General features: G+C 32.0%; 3 protein-coding genes across 5 annotated transcripts; 1 reads left to right on the forward strand and 2 right to left on the reverse strand.

The window, feature by feature from the left end:
- Window positions 1-860: 860 nt before the first annotated feature.
- LOC120092165 (uncharacterized) lies at window positions 861-1,594 on the reverse strand. The gene has a single exon (XM_039050394.2). The coding sequence runs from the start codon at window positions 1,271-1,273 to the stop codon at window positions 929-931; it is 345 nt and encodes a 114-aa protein (XP_038906322.1). The 5' UTR covers window positions 1,274-1,594; the 3' UTR covers window positions 861-928.
- Window positions 1,595-5,115: 3,521 nt separating this feature from the next.
- LOC120089771 (Integral membrane Yip1 family protein) lies at window positions 5,116-6,231 on the reverse strand. Its single transcript, XM_039047162.2, has one exon. It carries the CDS (start codon window positions 6,066-6,068, stop codon window positions 5,307-5,309), a length of 762 nt encoding a protein of 253 aa, XP_038903090.1. The 5' UTR covers window positions 6,069-6,231; the 3' UTR covers window positions 5,116-5,306.
- A 3,818-nt stretch (window positions 6,232-10,049) lies between these two features.
- FACE2 (farnesylated protein-converting enzyme 2) lies at window positions 10,050-15,755 on the forward strand. 3 transcript variants are annotated; one of them, XM_039049726.2, is made up of 8 exons: window positions 10,050-10,575; window positions 11,336-11,395; window positions 11,558-11,770; window positions 12,449-12,560; window positions 13,005-13,076; window positions 13,245-13,307; window positions 14,427-14,504; window positions 15,016-15,399. In XM_039049726.2, exons 1-8 carry the CDS (start codon window positions 10,366-10,368, stop codon window positions 15,147-15,149), a joined length of 942 nt encoding a protein of 313 aa, XP_038905654.1. In that variant the 5' UTR covers window positions 10,050-10,365; the 3' UTR covers window positions 15,150-15,399. The 3 variants fall into 3 exon arrangements, with proteins under 3 accessions (XP_038905654.1, XP_090163347.1, XP_038905653.1); XM_039049725.2 differs by lacking the exon at window positions 15,016-15,399 and adding an exon at window positions 15,410-15,755 and having other exon boundaries at window positions 10,083-10,575; XM_090307221.1 differs by lacking the exons at window positions 14,427-14,504; window positions 15,016-15,399 and adding an exon at window positions 13,410-13,668 and having other exon boundaries at window positions 10,071-10,575.
- The last annotated feature ends 1,337 nt before the right edge of the window (window positions 15,756-17,092 follow it).

Consider the following 17,092-nt stretch of genomic DNA (forward strand, 5'->3'; position numbering starts at 1 on the left):
AAATACCTCAATATCCAAAATAATGCCCAAATATTTCAAGATAATTGAAATATGTAATATATAGAAATACACCATTGTTCATAAAAGATTTTTAGAGAAATTTAAGTTTATGGAAATAAATTTTATTTTATTGATATTTGTATAAGTGTACTATCTCTAATGTATAATCTTTTAAGTTTGTTCTTATATCAAGAGAGATTAAATTTTCAACTTATAACTTGCGAAGAGCCGATTAATCTTTTGAAGTCTTCTAAAATTTGAATATCGAGTGTTTAGAATTTTTTGTATTCTCTAGTTTTTCTACTCTTATAAATTTTGAAGAACGTCTAAAAGGAATGGCGATTGGACATATTTTGTTAGTGTAAGAGGTCCATGGAATAATTTGATTAAACTTGCTTACATCGTTTGATGTATTGATAATAAACAAACAACATTATTTAAATTGTCCAATTTTAATTTTTTTTATTTCAATTTTAAGTGTATAAATTTGTAATTGATCTCGGATTTATTAATATACTTTTTTATTATTAATTATATGAGAACATAATTTGTCATCCTACTAAAATTTATTATTTTAACACCACTAATGCAAACAATATTCAAGTTGGTTATAACATTAACAAATTAAGTACATAAACAAAAGAAATAACAATAATAATAGCCCTAAAGAATTGAAAGAAAAAGGGGAAAAAAACTGCATGAAAACAAGATCATGGTAGGAGCATATATCACGAAAGAACTTCTATATAAATTATAAAAATAGTTTAATTGATAAGAAATATATCATTTCGAATCTCCCACCCTCTATTGCATGTAATTCGTCAAATTCTCGATAAAATTAAAAAGTTATTTAATAAAAATTTAAAGAAAAAAAAAAGATAGTTTAATTAGTTAAGACATATATATTCGATTTTACAGAAAAATTCAGTTATTCACCAGTTATCTTCATCTCCAAACAATCAATCAAAGCTCGACGAAGGCCAAAACCCAACAGCAGTTGAAGAACCGTCTCCAGATGTGTCGGCTTTGGCGGCATTGCAAACAGAGACATCTCGCTGCATTTGTTGGAATCACCCATCGGAATGGCATTGGACACGTCGGTGATCGGCAATAGGCAATTCGCAAGAAGCGTGGTGCCACCGGCAGCCCTGAAGAAACCGTAAGTATCGTCGGAGGAATGCGATGGTGAAATAATGTTGTTAACGGTATCGAGATCGATCTCGAAGAGTTCGTCATCTTCTTCGATTTCAACTGGAACTCCGGCGGAGGCCATGGCTGGTCGGTGGTAATACGGCGGAGCTTAAAGTTTATTATATAGCGAAAAATGGAAGGACTATGGAGAAATTAAGTATAACGGTCCTCAACAAATCCACAGCGACCAAAATCAGGTACGAAGTTGTTCCCCTAATCCCAATCTCACATTTAATCTTTGTTTTTTTCTTTATATTTTATGCAATTAAATTAAGTTTTAATTGTAAACTTTAAATTAATATAGGTTTAGTTACACGTTCTTAAGCTTTCACGTTTGTATTTAAGACAGTTTTGTGACTTTAAAATTTGTTTAATAATACTCTTCAACTTTCAATTTTGTATCTATAAATCAAATTTGTATCTAGTAAATCTTTTAACATATTAAAAATTTAAAAATTAATTTATCTATTGATATGGTATAAAGTTTATTTTATGTTAATAGGACCTATAATTTAAACTTTGTATCTAGTAGGCATGTGAATTCTAAGATATATAAAATCTATTAAACATAAAATTGAAAATTCATAACTTATTGGACATGAAATTAAAAGTTTAGGTCATGTTTGATAATTATTTTTTTTTTTTTTTTTTTTGGTTTTTGAAAACTAGATCTATTTCCTCACAACTTTTTACAATGATTTACATATTTCTTGAGTTTTTTGGTTGAATTCTTAGCCAAATTTCAAAAACAAAAATAAGTTTTTAAAAGTTATTTTTTTTTAATTTTTAAAATTTGGATTATTTTTTAAAACATTGATAAAATATAGATAAAAAATGAAGAAATTTAGAGGTGAAAGTAGTGTCTATAGGTTTAATCTTCAAAAACAAAAAATCAAAAACTAAGAACTTGTTTGGTCACCATTTGGTTGTTTTTGTTTTTGTTTTTGAAAATTAAGTCTATTTCATCTACATTTCTTACAATCATTTGCATATTTTTTTAATACAATGGTTGAATTCTTTGGCCAAATTCCAAAAATAAAAACAACTATTTGAAAGCTACTTTTGTTAGTTCTCAAATTTTGGTTTGGTTTCTTAAACCACGAGTGAAATGTAGATAAAAAAGAAAGAAATTTAGAGGTATAAGTAGTGTCTATAAAATAATTTTCAAAAACAAAATAGTTATCAAAACGAAACTTACTAAAGAATTAATTTATTAGACCATTGTAAAGTTCAATGGCTGACACAAAATTAGAGGTCCAAAGATTTCTTAGACACTTTTTTAAGTTCTTGGAGCAAATTTGGAAATTCTAAAATCAAACCTGCCTAATTTTACCAAAATATATATATACATATATATACCCTTACATAGTTCAAAGTTTAAATTGATACAATTATTAATTTAAGATTTAAATTGATAAAACTCCAAGGTTGAAACCCTAAAATTTCAATTTTGCATCAAGTATATCCAAGAATTTTAGAAGTTATTGAATATATCGATACCCAACATGTCACAATTGAAAATAAATCTGCTCGAAAGAACAAACTAGACACTTAAAACTCACTAAAGACTAAAGTTCAAGGACTACTAAACTTACAAATGATAACCAAAATATACACATGACAGTAACGCGGATACATAAAACATAGAGATTTCATGTCAAAAAAAAACATAGAGATTTAAATCCATATCCAACATGTAGAACTATAAACAAAAGACCAATCTTCACAGACAATTCTGTACGTCACAAATCTCTAGAACAAAGTATTCTTTTAAGAAGTTTCTGAACTCATTGGCTACCATAAAGAATTTGCTAAAAGAATACACCATCCAAAAACATTCTATTCTTAAAACTTAGAAGTTAAAAGTACCATCAATCACAGTAAACACCCTCCAAACAGCTGTAAATATAAGAAAAAACAGGGAGATGGAAAAAAAAAAAAAAAAAAACAGAAGTAATAATGCATTCTAAGACGATTTCTTGTTTTTTATTTCCATCGACTAAGCCTAAGAAAGTTCGAGATAAAATGTCTTTCTCCTTGTAAACAAAAAATAAGTAATAATTAGTTTCCATCTCTCATCAAAGGATACCATAGAAATGCATTAAAGTGGATAATGCAAGAAAAACTCGAGTATATGCATATTACAAGTAGAATATTTACCTCAACAATCTGCATTTTTTAGATTAAGAAACACGTACAACTGGATGACAAGGCAACAGGCATAAAGTAGACCTTGACCGAGAGGTTTGAAGTACAAATCTCTCGTTCCCTATATTGTTGAAGTCCAAAAAACAGGGAGATAAAAAAAAGGGGATGATCTAAGATTACATCAGGTGGGACTGGACACCTATCAAAAGCAAACCGGGAAGGAAAAAAACTAGACATAAGTTAGCAAAAGTTTGTGTTGCAGAAACACAGCTACAAACAGCCTGAAGAACATAAGTTTCTGGTAACAAATTGAGATAGATAATAAGTTGAGGTGTGTCACTAAAAGCTGAAATGTGGAACCCAAGTCCATGTGGGAATACAATAAGGCTAAAGTTGAATAAATAGAAGTGGGGAATACAGCCCAAAGAGAGAGGCCCAACTTTTGTTTGAAAAAAAGAAACAAATAAAAGCTATGAAACAATTTTGAATTATGAGCCACAAGGAAGCATTATAATGAGTAAACCAATCACCACATATCATCCCACTATCTTCTATCCCATAGTTAACTTTTTATATCTTTCCAACCAACTGAACCCCACATCAACGAGTACACCCAATAGCTAAAAAAAAACATGACCTTTCCCGGAAACAAAGGCATGTCAATGTAACCTTAGTTCTTATAAAAAGAACATCTATAGTTCCTGGGCACAGTGAGAAACAATCTAAATGATTTCTTTATGAACTCAGATCAAGAAATAAATCTCATCCTACACATAAGCAACTTGGGTACCTAATTTATTTCTTCAATATGGATACACAAGACAACCAGAAACATCAAATCAAGTCAATAAATAGAGCCTATTATGTCCTTCAGTCTTCTGCTAGTTATCAGCAAGGGCATATTAACTTACACATAGGAGGTACCATAATACAGTTATAAAAGGTCTTTTTTTTTTTTTCTGATCTAGTTCATGGGGGGGGAGGGGTGAAGGAACAATTTCATGGATGGTATGGAATTACAGAGGAAGTGAAAGCCTCAATAGAGAGATTACAAAAGACCTTTTCAATTGGAAATGAGAGTGGAAAAGTTATTGTCGGAGATGTTATACAAGAACATTTTAGACACAACCCTAAAGAAAATAAATTTAGAGAAGCCCTAGCCCAGGCCTCGTTCAGTAGATAAAACAAAAGGGCCAAGGCAATGTGTGCAACTTAGCCACATTGCCATTACTATTTACTAGAACATTGAACATGATCGTGCTTAAAGATACAAATCTCAAAAGCTAGATATATTGGTTGTACACTAGCAAATAGGCTTATGAGGTTTATGCCTTGAAACTCAATTCTTCACAGAAAAAACGCCCAGAGATCAACTTTAAATCTTTTAAAATAAATAACGATGCATGAGGATGTTGTCTTACCAAGACAAGAGAAGACGCGAACAACTACCGAATAGAAATAAAAGAAAGGGGACTAAAGAAGGCATTAGAAACACAAACATCGGGATGGAAGGCATATGCAGCTAAAAATGCTTTATATCCAAGACAATTGCTCACAGGGACATTGGTAATGATTGAATATTCAGCTTGAGGGGATCATTAACCAAGCACATCATACACACACTTTACACTTAAAATGTAGAATCAAAACAATAGGCTGCTTAAAATAAAATAGCTAACCAGCCATTCAACACCTACTAGTAAACACTACAAGTACACTGGCTTATCTCTAACAAGACTAATAGGAGAAATGACGAACATAGCACAAATAAAAAAATTAAAAGAAAAAGGATTTCCCATTAACTACATCAAGTTCCCCTTCCCAACATGAATCAAACTTTACCTAGTAATTCAATATGGTAACAAAAATTTCAGCACTGAATGTTTCTTTTTTCTTCTTTTTCCCCCTTTTCGTAAGAAACAAAGAATGTCAATGCTAATCACAAAGCTGAAGTTGCATTATTAGAACTAAAATATAACTAACAGTGAAAACAGAGTGAAAATCAAAAAACAAGCATACGCTATCAACCCACGGTGCTCATCCCCACCATCAGCAAGAGAAACCATAAGACTCGTACAGATCCTCGTCGCCCATAACACAAAAACTCCGGCGACTGCGAATCTCACCAGACCGGCTTGCGGTAGGAACAAAGACACAGCCGACAAAAGCACGACAGGCAACATACAGTACCCAACCACGCTAGTACATGTGTGAAGGTTTAAATTACCATTCCGTCCGGCCAACATATTGAACACGACATACAGGAAGATGGAAGAAACCACAATCCATCCCAGTATCACCCCGAATTGGATCTTGCCGGCGAGCAACTGGAAAAGGCCGAAGAACATATATAGGAGAATCGGTCCAGACAAGTCCGAGTCCTTGTGCACATCGGGTTTGATCCGGAACGGATTCAAGATCGACTTGGTTTTCTTCCAGATTTGATCCGGGTGGATCCCAAGTTCATCGAGGAGGGGTTCTTCGTCTTCGAAATTAGCACCACCAGGGACGGACCCCCCACCGATAGGACCACCATAGATGCTGCCGGAGGATGTGGAAGCAGCAGCGGCGGATCCGATGTCGAAGGACATAAACGGAATGCTGGAGCCAGTCGGCCGAGGAGGCTGAAACGGCGCTGTCGCCACACCCCGCCGTTGTTGAAGATTGGGGTTACCGCCAGAGGGGAAAACCACCGGCGGTACAGCGAACTCCTTCTTCACCGTACCCATGGATTGAAGAACAAAACTCTGAAATCTGAAATCGATTAAATTGCAAAAACGGCTTTAAATCGAAGAACGATTTCGAGATTTAGGGATTGAACTCGAGATCGAATGCTCTACAGAGTAAAAGAAATGGGGAAAGATTAGCGAAGATTCGATGCACTAAGACTAAAGGGGGAAAAATATGGAGTTTATATAGTACAGAGCTTTTAAGGGTATATCTGACTTTTCGTGTTCCGTTTCTACTAGTTGACGTGAAAGTGGGGAAGAGTACAATGGCGAGAATTTTCTAAGTGACTTGATGTGGCATATGAAATTACATTTTCACCCCATTCTTTTTAGGAAAATACAATTTGGTATTTCTTGCTCGGTAGGTTTTGTTAAGTTCGTATTGTAATTATAGTATGGAAATTACACCGGATTGAAAATTTGATGAAGTCGTTAAAATTGTTTTATTCATAATTATAAAAATTTATTGTTTTATTCCTAAATGATTATAAAAATTTATGGATTCTTGCAAATTTGACGAAATAAGTTTAAAAGATTAGACTCATAATTCAGACTTATTACTTTTACAAAAATGACAAAAATATAAGTTCAATCCATGTGATACACTTGATACGTTATTAGTATATACTTGATACACTTGATGCACTACTGATACACAGTTGATACGCTATTGATAGACACTTGATGTACTACTAATATAAAGTTTTGTACACTATTGATGGACATTTTATGCACTTGATATACTACTGATATACACTCTTTACACTTGATACCCTTGATACACTATCGATATACACTTGATCCACTTGGTACTCACAAATACGCTCTCCATTTATTTTGCTCTCTCTATATTTCAGCAAGCAAAATTTAGCTACTCCGACAAAAAGTGGTGGTAGAACATGATTGAAGGTGGACAAATGATAGTGACGATGGCTGAAATTGAAACCAAAAACTGAAAGGAGAGTCTAAAGAGAGAGGGGGACAGAGAGACAACGAGAAACTCGCTGAGATCGAAGGATGAGCGATGTACAAAGGCAGAGAAGCAAAGTGACTGATCGATGGAGAGTTTAGAGATTTGGAGATAGATTGACGGGTCCTCGTATAGTTTAGAGATAGAGACTGGTCGACAAAATAAAACATAGATCTAAACGAAAAATTCATTGATGGTTGTGTCCATGGCAGCAAAGTAAGGAAGAAACATGAAAAAAAAGCATTTGAAAAAAAAAAAAAAAAAAAAGAAATCACAAAATTTGAATATGGAAAAGATACGCGTGATAATTGGAAAAATGTTTTAAAAAAGTATCATATCTTCAAAATGGAAAAATGTACGACATATATGCCATATCCTATCCTTAAATTACTACTTATTACAATTTTCCAAATTTTATTGGTTAACATATAAACATGGTATCAAATTTTGGTCATCGCATTAATATTTTCATGAATTTGATATTGACATAAGGGTAGATCTACATTTTCATTATGTGGTAAAAAAAAATCCAAAAAAAAACACTAAAATGTCCCTAATTTACAATATAACAGGTTAACTTGTAAAATGTTTATTTAGTAATTTATATTTTTTTTTGTTCTATTATTGTTTTATAAGTTTTTCCCAAAATTTTCTATCGGCATCGACATTTTATCAATATTTTTGTCACACATCGATATTTCGAACCTTGGCTATCATATTATTTTATGAGCTAAATTTTGACCTTTATATCTATTTTGTCTTGAACTTTTAAAGGTGTACTCGTTTTTTATTTTTGTATATGATAGGTTTCACAATTTTTAAATTGTCTAAATGATCCCAGATCTCAAACTTATCAATTTTTGTGTGTAGTGGATTCATGAATTTTCAAATTTTTGTCTAATAAACTATTACTTTTTTGGTAAATTTTATAATTTCATTAAATATGAAATTCAAATTTACATTTATACAACATGAGGGAAAATTTGACGTTTTCGTTATATCATAGAAAAATCAACATTATATACAGTAAAATAGCATAACATGAACTTAATAACCATAAATAAGAAATTTAAATTAATTTTTTTCAAATGTAGTTTTTTAATAAATATTTAAAAGAGTTTGTAGTTATTTATTAATATAAAATATAATTTTATATTTTTTATTAAATATTTTCCAAAAGTATCAATCTAAATCTTAGACATTTCATTAATTGAAAACTTACATTTGTTTACATCTTTCCTTTTTTCAAACAATATATAAGGTGGAAGAATCAAAGTTCTGACCTCGAAATCAATAATACAAATTTTATATCAAGTATATTCATGTTGACTTTGACCACACGACATAAATACTACATCAATATAATTTGTTCTCTTTGTAGAAATAACTACATTGATATAATGTTAAATTTATATGGTCATTTCTCTTTTAAAGGTTTGTTAGAATATAGTAAAATATCTTTTTTTTTTAATATATAGGTATTATTTACCAAACAAAGCACCACCATATGGAAAAATATAAGTTTAACACAAGTATTTAATAGAACAAGTTTAACTTATAACTTTTTACAATTAAACTTTATTTTTACTTCTATTTGATTTTAAAACACATTTAATAGATTTGTGAACTTTTTAATTTTGTGTCAAGTAAATTTTTTAATTTTAAAGATTATTTAATAATTTTTTAAATTTTAAATTTTGTGTTTAATATGTCATGGATTTATCTGATATTTTTCAAAATTCATTGACTAACTAGACATATATTTAAATATGAATGGTCTTATTAGAGACCTAATTCTACACTATATCCACTATATCATTTTTTTTTCCAAAAAAAAAAAACAAATTGAACATACAAAATATCTATTAACTACAAAATTAAAACTATGAGATTTTGAGTTAAATTGCCCATTAGATACAAAATTGAGGGGAAAAAAAGTATGGATGGCTTAACAAAAAGGGTTCCAAATGAGATTTTACTCACCTTTGAGAATTGACGTGAAGTAACATTTTAACGATGTTTAGTTATTATATCGACTTGCTAGTGGGATTTTTCTATCTGTTTTCTTTTTTTTTTTTTCTTTTTCTTTTTCTATCACATAGTGTACAACAGCTTACACGCATCTCAACTAATATGATGGGACAACCCACTTGACCCTTATTCTCACTTCTTGCTCCTAATTTTTATTCTCATTCTCGCTCATCACTCATGTTCATTCTATTTCTTTTCTCACGTTCCTTTCTTCCTTACTCTCACTTACTCTTCCTTTTTCTAGTTTCTTTTTCATCTGTTGTCACTTCTCACTCTTAGTTTTAGCTATCATTTCTTCTATTATTTTCAATTGCTTTCTTGTTACATCCGGTCCAAACTAAGTTATAAATTGATACAATTCAACCAAAAGATTTTTTCAAAAAAAAAAATATAAAAATGAAAAGTAAAATATCGATGATAGACTCGATATGTTACGAGATGAAAGGACAACAATGATTTCAAAACCCAATAACTTAAACAATTGATGGTCACGAAAGTTGAAGATGCTAACGAAGAGAGGATGAAAATCTTGTATTTTTAATGAAGGACAATATCGTAATTTTACTCTCACAAAAAATGTTATATAACATTAGTTTTAGAAAGTAGGTCACGAGGCACATCTCATTTCAATTTTTCTTTTCTTTAATATCTATACAGTTGTTCTAAAATCGAAATTTCATTGCATATTAGACCTTTCTTAACATTTAAGTGCTATATATATTTTTTGACAATGTGTGATTAGGGAAAGTAAAAATCATCATGTCATGTTCATTAAAAAAATCATTATTTTTTGTTAAAATCTAGAAATAAATTTGTAGAAATTGTAATCTCAATTAAATATTTTTTTAATACAACAACCAACTTTCGATTTCTATAAAATAGATGATGTCAATTACGATAAACTAAGTTTACTTAATAAGTTTTGACCCAATTAGATGAAAATTATTCTAATATTAAGAGAAAATTATACCAGTTTAATGATAAAATTAATCTTTCCAATAACAACAATTCCCAAAAAGAAAAAGAAAAAAAGAAAAAAAAAAGATGTTTTGAGTGATGAATGATGATATTCTCAACTCGTCTTGGGGTTAATTGAAGAAATCGAAAAACAACGGGAAGGGAACTCGTAGACTCGGAAGCAATTCCGATTCAACTCGGCGTGCACGAGGTGGCGAGTTGTCGGAATCAATGTAAATTCGAACCGTGAACTCAACGGAAAGCGAGTGAAATTCGTCTTCAGATCCAACTGCGAAGACCATTTTCATTTTATTCGAGGTTTGCTTGAGAAATCGAACTATGGAGGAGGAAGGTTGTTTGATTTCCAAAGCAGTAGCAGCGACGGCCTGCACGGCCATGGCTCTGTTTTATGTCGCCGTTCTCTATGCTCCTGCTTTGATTCTTCGTCTACCACCTCCTCCTTCTCTTCAAGTTTACATGATTCGACGGTTCCTGTGCGCCTTCATTTCCACCGCCGTCTCAGTCGTCGTCTGCGCTCTAATCCTTCCTGTAAGCTTCAATTGACTTTTTTCTAACCATTAATTTCTGTAAGGATGACTCTATTGTTTGTATTTGCAATGAGTCTGCTCAGAGATCGTCTCAACATGGAATCACCTCTACTTCTTCGAGTCGAACTGTTTAGTATTCGTTTATTTCTGTCCGGAATAATCTTAAGAGAGAATAAAGAATAACAGGTTGTTCCGTTGTTAGGAAATGTTCTGCTATGGTTCACTTAAGATAGAATGCTTAATCAATATCCTCCATACACCGTTCTAGTAAGAATTAGTTTATCATGCGAACTTCAAGTTAACTAATCGGAATTTGTCAACGGTATAATGTATGGTTTTATCAAAAAACGAAGTAAATTCTGGTTTAGATAACGAATCTGTTGGATCCATTGTATCTAATAGACCTGGGACCAAGAACTTCATATATATATATATATATATAAACATAGTTACCTTTCTCATTATTCAAGTGAACAAATTACGGTAGAACATAAGATTAATCAATTAATCTAATTGGTAAATTAGAGATTTGAAATTATTACTTTTTAGTTACCATGCAAAGAAAGATATTATGTGGACATGACATGACTTCTTGTTCTTAGTCCTCTGGGTCTCAACAGATCCCAGGAATTTGTAATTCAACGGAGCATTATTAGTCTGATTATAAATTTATAAGTTCGTAGTCTGCAATTTATATATTTGTTTGTGCTAGCTTTCCATCATGATGCTGACTTTCCCCATCTTATTTTGTTTCATGCTAGATAAGGAAAATGGAGTTTTCACTGTTATTGGCAGCTTATGGTATCCGAGCAGATCATATTGTAAGAATCAATATTTTCTCCTCCATTAAATAACACACCATGGTATTAGCTAAGGTTTTCTTTAACATTTTATTCAATTTTATAATCTTGTAGTCTGCAGATTGGAAAGGTGAAATGAATCCTAAACTTGCATCCTGAATTGCAATTTTATCTATGAAACAGTGGCAAGCTGTGATCTTTCCTCTCTCATTGACTTCTTTATTGTACGCTGGATCAATGGTCTTAAAGTATTTGTTATTGGTGGATTCATGGAGAGAACATATGAATCATGGAGAAGGCTCCCTTTTGAACTGTGCCAGACTTTTTTGGACAAGAGTTCTTGATTGGGGGCTATTGACTGTCTCAAATGTTTTAGCTTGGAGAAATTATGTTGTAGTGAGTACCCTAAACCTTTTCCACTCCTTTTTTGGTTCCATGTTTCCTGTCTCTTAAGAGCAAAGAAATCACTTATACTTGGCTTTACCGTTGCTCCTTCTGATGACTAACTGCATGCTAGTATATATTCTTGAAATATTTTTGCAGCTGCTTTCCTTTCAATTCCTGGGCAACCCTTCATCTTGAACCATTGGGTTTTTGTCCTGTCGGCATTACTTATTTGACAATTCTTTGTGAGTAAGCTCCATGAGTTCGGTGGAAACAAAAATTTGTGGCTTGGTTTTGCCCTAAATCTTCCTCGCATGCTTATTATATTCAAACTAGATAAGTAACAATAGTAACTTGATTGATGTGGTCACCTGGATCATTGTATTCAATCACTGAAGAACAAATAGTAACTTGATTGATGTGGTCACCTTGATTGATCATTGTATTCAATTTGGTTGGGAAGGCTTTGACTAACGTCCAATATTCTGGATTCAACTTGGGAGTAAAAGATGCTGTTATTTTGAGTTTGTGAGTCGACTTATCTATAAAATTCAAATAGATGTCTTGTTTTCCTTGACACTAAGTAGTATTGGTCGTTAGACGAAAATAAATAATTCTTTAAGCCGTGGCAAACGAACCTTTTTTTCTTGTATTTCTTTGTTGACATTTGCATCACACATCCTTGGACAGGCTCCACTAACTGAGGAGTTGGTGTTTAGAGCATGCATGATACCAGTTCTTCTATCTGGGGGATTTAAGCCGACCACTGTGATATTTCTCTGCGCCATTCTTTTCAGTCTGGGTAAGTTTAACGCTTCATGTTTTGGCAGATGAAACTACCATACGTAAGAGTTTGTGCATGTAACCTCATTTATTCATTACGGGGCATGACCTTACGTGATCCCTATACTATTAAGTATTTTTCTGAAATTGGTTATGTTCCCCCATAATTCATAGAAGCAGGGGGGAAACATTGCAAGTGTTTGAGCTTGAGATTTCTTCTTCTTGTACCACGTTAAATGATCACTAGCCTTTTATATATATTATATGTGTATATGAAGAGCATGTATGTATGAAGAGACGACTCTTCAATACTTACATTTGGTTTTAGTTTATTAATTCAAATTAGGATGGGATCATCAGACTTTGAACATTTCATGGATGACCAATTTTCCTGTGGTACTTCTGTAAATTTACTCAAACTGGTTAAAAATTAGTTATGTTCTGCTTCATCATCACGTGGCAGCGCATTTAAACCACTTTATGGAGTACTATAGCAAGCAGAACAACAACTTAACCAAAGCGGTTATGGTTGTAGGTACACAAGTTCTATTCCCTGAAAAATTTCATTCCATTTGTTACTCTTCCCTTCTCTTCTTCTTCTTCTTCTTCTTCTTCTTCTTCTTCTTCTTCTTCTTCATTTCTTAAATGTTTATGAAGGATGTGTAGGAGTTCTGTTTTTTAACCTTTTCTTTTCTTTTTCCAGGTCTCCAGCTTGGGTATACTGTGGTATTTGGATCATACGCAAGTTTTCTCTTTGTGCGAACTGGTATTTAAGAGAGAACATTACTTTTATTGCTATGTATTCTGATAGGTCATTGTTTTTTATTCCTGAGCTTCATACACCTGTTCTTTTGCAATCAATTATCAGGTAGAAAGAGATTGATTTTAACTGATGAATTTGCACCAGCTTCAAGCTGGAATTGGAGTAGAATTAGTGTCGAGCTCTAAATGTGCTACTAGAAGCTCATCAAATTTCACATATGAAGTTGTATTTATATCTTTTCCAATAATCTTCTATGTAGTTTTAGTCTAGGGCAGTATCGACTTTTGTTTCATGAGAAGTATGTGTACTGGCATTAATGCCTTTCTTGATAAGCAAATTGATGATAGTTGATTTTCTCACCAAACTGATTTAAAGATGCTAATTGGAAGGGTGATGTTTAATTTAACATCTAATATTAGTGATTATTCTTATTAATATTAAGAGTACAGGGACTATGGGACAATATCTTTTGGTGCTTTCCTTTAGAACTCTTATGCCAAGAATTTTGTTATGAACGAATATCCTTCCTTGATCACTTCCAATTGGAAAGGTTTGTTCATAACCTTCAGTGAAATGTATATATATTCCCTTTCATGGAAAGTAGAAAGATGACATCTAAGATAGTTTTATTGGACTTGGTTCACTTACCTAGCCACTAATGTTTTTGCGTTTTTAACTAAGAGCTGAGGGTGGATTTGTTGGAAGTGTTTGGAATGCCTTCTAGTTTAACCATTTTTTAAAAATATATTTTCTATAAAATGTGATTATATCTTACATTTTCTAAAACTGCTTAAAAGGTAGTATATTAATTACTAGTATGTTTTGTTTTCATACTACATATTCTGTGGATTTTTGGCTGATCATTTTTAAATCATTTTTGGTTAAATTGATCCAAATTTTTAAGGAGCTTTTTATTTATTAAGATTTGAAGGAAAAAAAAAAAAAAAAAAAAAAAAAAAAAAAAAAAAACTGTCAATCATGAAGAAGCTATACTAAACACATCTTAAATTATTCGTTTTTCCAAGTTGTTTATGTTAAAAATGATTGTATTTCAAAAGATATTCCGAAAACACTAAAGTTTCTTATAAAGAAATCGCACTAATGCCGGGATATCTTTTGCAGGTCATCTTCTTGCTCCGTTAGTTGCTCATGTTTTTTGCAACTTTATGGGGTTACCTGCACTTTTTTCTCGAAGGAGAGGTATGTTTTATGTTTTTGTGATCTGATTTCATTAATAACCCATGATAATAAAAGAATCAAACCTATCCCCCTTCGTTTCCTTCTAAAGGACATATATGTTCCAAATTTCTCATCCTTAATACAATTGCATATAGTTCCACTATTCTGTTTACGACCTTGCTTTTTATAATAAGGTTATCTACACGTTCACTGTCTAAATGGCTAATAAATGGTTGATATGGTGATTAATGACCGCCAAAAAGAATGTTTAAAGTTAAAAAGGATAGATCACTCTGTCTACATTGATCAGTCCCATTTAGGATTAGATTTGAGTCTATAGAGGAAATAGGTTCATTGATAACAATTCTTAGATTGTTCTCCATGTCAAATTCCACATGCTGCAATGCATCTTGTGAAATCTAAGAAGCTGAATTTAACCCTTTGTGCCTAGTGTATTTTTTTTCTTTTCTGTGTTTGTTTTTGTTTATGAATTTGTCTCCGAGTTGAAGATAACTTTATCTAAACATCCCAGGGATGGTGAGCTTGGCATTTCTAGTTGGAATGGTGGGGTTCCTATGGCTTCTTTTTCCCATGACAAGTCCACATTTGTTTAATGAGAGAACAAATAACTGCAGATGTTGGCAAGGATATTGTTCTTGGAACTAGACTCTTAAAAAATCTTCAAAGAAAATAATCTTACTGTAGCTTAGAGAGAGAGAGAGAGAGAGAGAGAGAGAGAGAGAGAGAAAGATAAGAAGATATGTTACTGTATTGAGCAATGTGCCAAGGCTGTTTATTATTGGGTATGAAAAACCTATGAATATATGTTTCTCTTGCTGTGAGATGTAATGTAACAAAGAATTAGAAAATACAAAGAATTCAATGATTAAAAAGACATTATTGATTGTTGTTTGAATTGAATGAAGGTGTTAGGGCAGCGAAGGATGTTGTTTTGGACCAAAGCAAGAAAAAAGGTTTGCGTACTGAACCAGTTTCCATTCATCTTCTGAAACCCTTCCACTCTTGTAGATATTGTAATGATGGCCCCAAATCCGTAGGGTACCCTGCAAATTGTGGATCTACCCCTCATTAACTTATCTACATCTTGTTTAAGTTTAGCCTCCTCCCTTCAAAGTAGCAACAATTTTCAGAGTAGAAACCCCACATATATATATAAATTAATATATATACTTGGTTGCATCCATCTTCGTACAACTCAGATGGCACATATTATGTGACGGATTTTTTATAAAATAATTATTTTATTTTTTTACAATGTATTGAAATGGGCTCCATTTGATTAGGTGCAGCCTAATAATTGCCCATATATATTGAAACTATAGATTCATTCAATCCATAAAAAAGCTCTAGCAAGTGAGAGACAACATTTGGGCTCAAGGAGTCCCACCACGCCCTCTTCAAACGAAGAAGAGAGATTTCCAACAAAAGAGTTCATGAAATCACCATTTCAGACAGCAACCCTAGCTAACCTATGCCCTAGATCTTGATATGGTGAAGTAGAAACCATATATACATCATAGCTTAAAAAAATGAGATTAATCATCTTATTTTGTTCTCATATCATGATCTTAATGAGAACATGTTCATATCATGGGATTATAATTAGTGGTTGTATGAGTTTGGTTTTATGTACAGGTCTTTACGAACGAAATTCAAGTTAGACATGACTAGATTTCTACCGCATATTCACGTTATAGACATTTGAATATTGAAGTTGTTGAAATAAAGTTGGTTAAGGTAGAAGAAATGTTGAGGGATGGTCAGAAAATCAAAGAAACAAGGCAAGGCAAAGAGAAGAAGGAAAATGTGAGGAAAATAATGAGTAAGTATGATGGTTTAAATGGACCAATTTGCTTGTTTTCCATGAAGAAGGAAGAGAAAATTCAAATGGGTCATCATTTCCTTGCCTTTCTTCTCTATTTTGATCTCAATTAGTTTATTGAAAGGCTCAGAGGCAGAGCCTAGAACAAACACCCTCAAACTAGGCCTGTAGTTCAATGAAGTTTTGGATTGGACATTCTTCTTTATCATATCTTTCTTTTTCTATTATTATTGTTATTAGAATATATTTCTCTTTTTTTTTCCCTTCTTCTTATTATTTTTTAAATTAATGGTCAACCTGGCAACACAGGGCTACGTCATGTTCATGGGTTTCATATTTTATTGCCTTTTTTTAGATTTTTTTTCCAAAATTTAATGAACTCTTTCATTGACTTTTTAAGATTTTTATTTTTTACTCTTTTATTTTTTTTAGTGTGATGACGTTTACCTACTGATTAGATCCTCCCATCACTTTCTTCCTCAGATGGAATCCGAATGAAAAGCTTCCTTTCTTTTCTTTCATTTATTTTGCTTCTTTTATTTTTATTTTTTAAAAAAATCCATTAAATTATAGACTAATTTTCAATCTTATTACTTTGGATTTTTCTAATGTTAAAAAATTGAGACATGAAAAAATATATATATATTTTTAGTTCTTGACATTTTTTCAAAATCTTACCTTGAGTTTTTTTCCCCTAAATTTATTATTTATACTTTGAGAGAAGGATATTTGGTTTTGGATATGTAAGGGTGAAGCTTGTGTAATT

This window comes from Benincasa hispida, chromosome 11 (genome assembly GCF_027475165.1).
Source record: "Benincasa hispida cultivar pf3 chromosome 11, pf3_genome.v1.1, whole genome shotgun sequence".
Taxonomy (NCBI): domain Eukaryota; kingdom Viridiplantae; phylum Streptophyta; class Magnoliopsida; order Cucurbitales; family Cucurbitaceae; genus Benincasa; species Benincasa hispida.